Source organism: Amphimedon queenslandica, unplaced genomic scaffold (genome assembly GCF_000090795.2).
Source record: "Amphimedon queenslandica unplaced genomic scaffold, v1.1 AMPQUscaffold_13349, whole genome shotgun sequence".
Lineage (NCBI taxonomy): Eukaryota > Metazoa > Porifera > Demospongiae > Haplosclerida > Niphatidae > Amphimedon > Amphimedon queenslandica.
Window position 1 is genome coordinate 70,111 of NW_003546415.1, and position 1,470 is coordinate 71,580.

The window sequence follows — 1,470 nt, forward strand, 5'->3', positions numbered from 1 at the left end:
TACAAAAGTAAATTCCCTGAATAGATAGCAATAGAAAGTAAAGAAAGAGGTGAAAGCTTCTCTATGAACCTTTCTCTTTTTGCAGATTTCAATAGAAAAATAGCTAGCTGCTCTCTTGCTGCAGGGGGCGTGGCTCAGAACACAACAGACGAAATGATTGAACAACATTTCAGGCAATATGGCCCAGTTAAATTGGTTGATTTGAAAAAGGACAAGCTGAAAGGCGGTAGGAGCAGAGGGTTCGGGTTTGTCTGTTTTGAAAATCCAGAGAGTGCGCTGAGGGCCCAGCAACAGAGTCATCAGGAGATCAATGGAAAAATGGTTGAAGTGAAGAAGGCTGAGGTTAGGGATTATAAAAAGTATGATCAAAATAGACAGCAGCAGCTACGCCAACAAGGGCACCATGATGTGTACGGCGGCCAGCCTGGTTATGGTGCTGACTACAGCAGGAATCCTCCAGATTTCCATCAACCCTATAATCCTCCTTATGGCGGCACCCAATCACAATATGCCGGATATTATGGATATGGTAATAATAGTGCTGGCAGTTACGGCCAGGGTTCTTACTCAGCTTATCAAAGTGGGCCCCAGGATTATCCTTATGGCGGACGGGGGAATTCTTATGGAGGCAATCAGGACTACAGTTACATGAGAGGGTTTACCGGAGGCACACAGCAAGTTCCTGGGTATCATCATCATCCCCCGGGACCCCTCCCACCTCCCCCACCCCCTCAAGATGGGGGGGCACCCACCGGATTCACTCAACCACGCAGTACTTACACTTCAACAGCTGACACCTTCTCAGGTCATCCTCCCAATACATACGGAGGTTACAGCACTCCTTCAGACTATAGCCAGTACAGTTACACTGATCAGTCGGTTCCAGCTGCTACTCCTGCTAATTATGGGCGGGGCACTGCCCGGCCAACTGGCCCTTATAATTATGGAGGACGATGAACATGATTGCCAATGACCTTCTTTTGTCTATTAATTAATTAAATAATTATTTTTTGTAAAAGCCCCCCCCCCAAAAAAAAAAAAAAAGAAACATGATAAAAGAGTGGTACAGTAGTTTACTGTCCGATACCACACCTATTATAGGTGGAGTCTTTAACAATGGCGATGGCGAGCACATGTGAGAAGTCTGACTTAAAAAGTCGGCTTTTTAGAAGTACAGGATCAACAATTGTGACCTCTTCTTGTAAGTTAAAACATCTAAACAATATAGATTTTAAAAACTATCAGTCTTTTACATCTAGCTGATTGTTAATTTCTTCTGACACTGTAGGCACCCAGGCTCGTGATGCAGCCAATAGCGGTAGACCTGACAAGTACAAGTCGTGGACTGACTCTAATCTTTATAAAGCGTATTTGGCTGTTCAGAAGGATGGAGTTTCCGTTAGAAGAGCTGCTGAAATGTATAACGTTCCGAAATCAACTTTGCACGACAGGATTAGTGGTCGTGTACAG

General features: G+C 44.4%; 1 protein-coding gene across 1 annotated transcript; it reads left to right on the plus strand.

Annotated features, from left to right (window-relative positions):
* The first annotated feature begins 63 nt into the window (after positions 1 to 63).
* Positions 64 to 1,006, plus strand: LOC105313141 (heterogeneous nuclear ribonucleoprotein 1-like). The gene has a single exon (XM_011406325.2). It carries the CDS (start codon positions 64 to 66, stop codon positions 955 to 957), a length of 894 nt encoding a protein of 297 aa, XP_011404627.2. The 3' UTR covers positions 958 to 1,006.
* Positions 1,007 to 1,470: the final 464 nt, after the last annotated feature.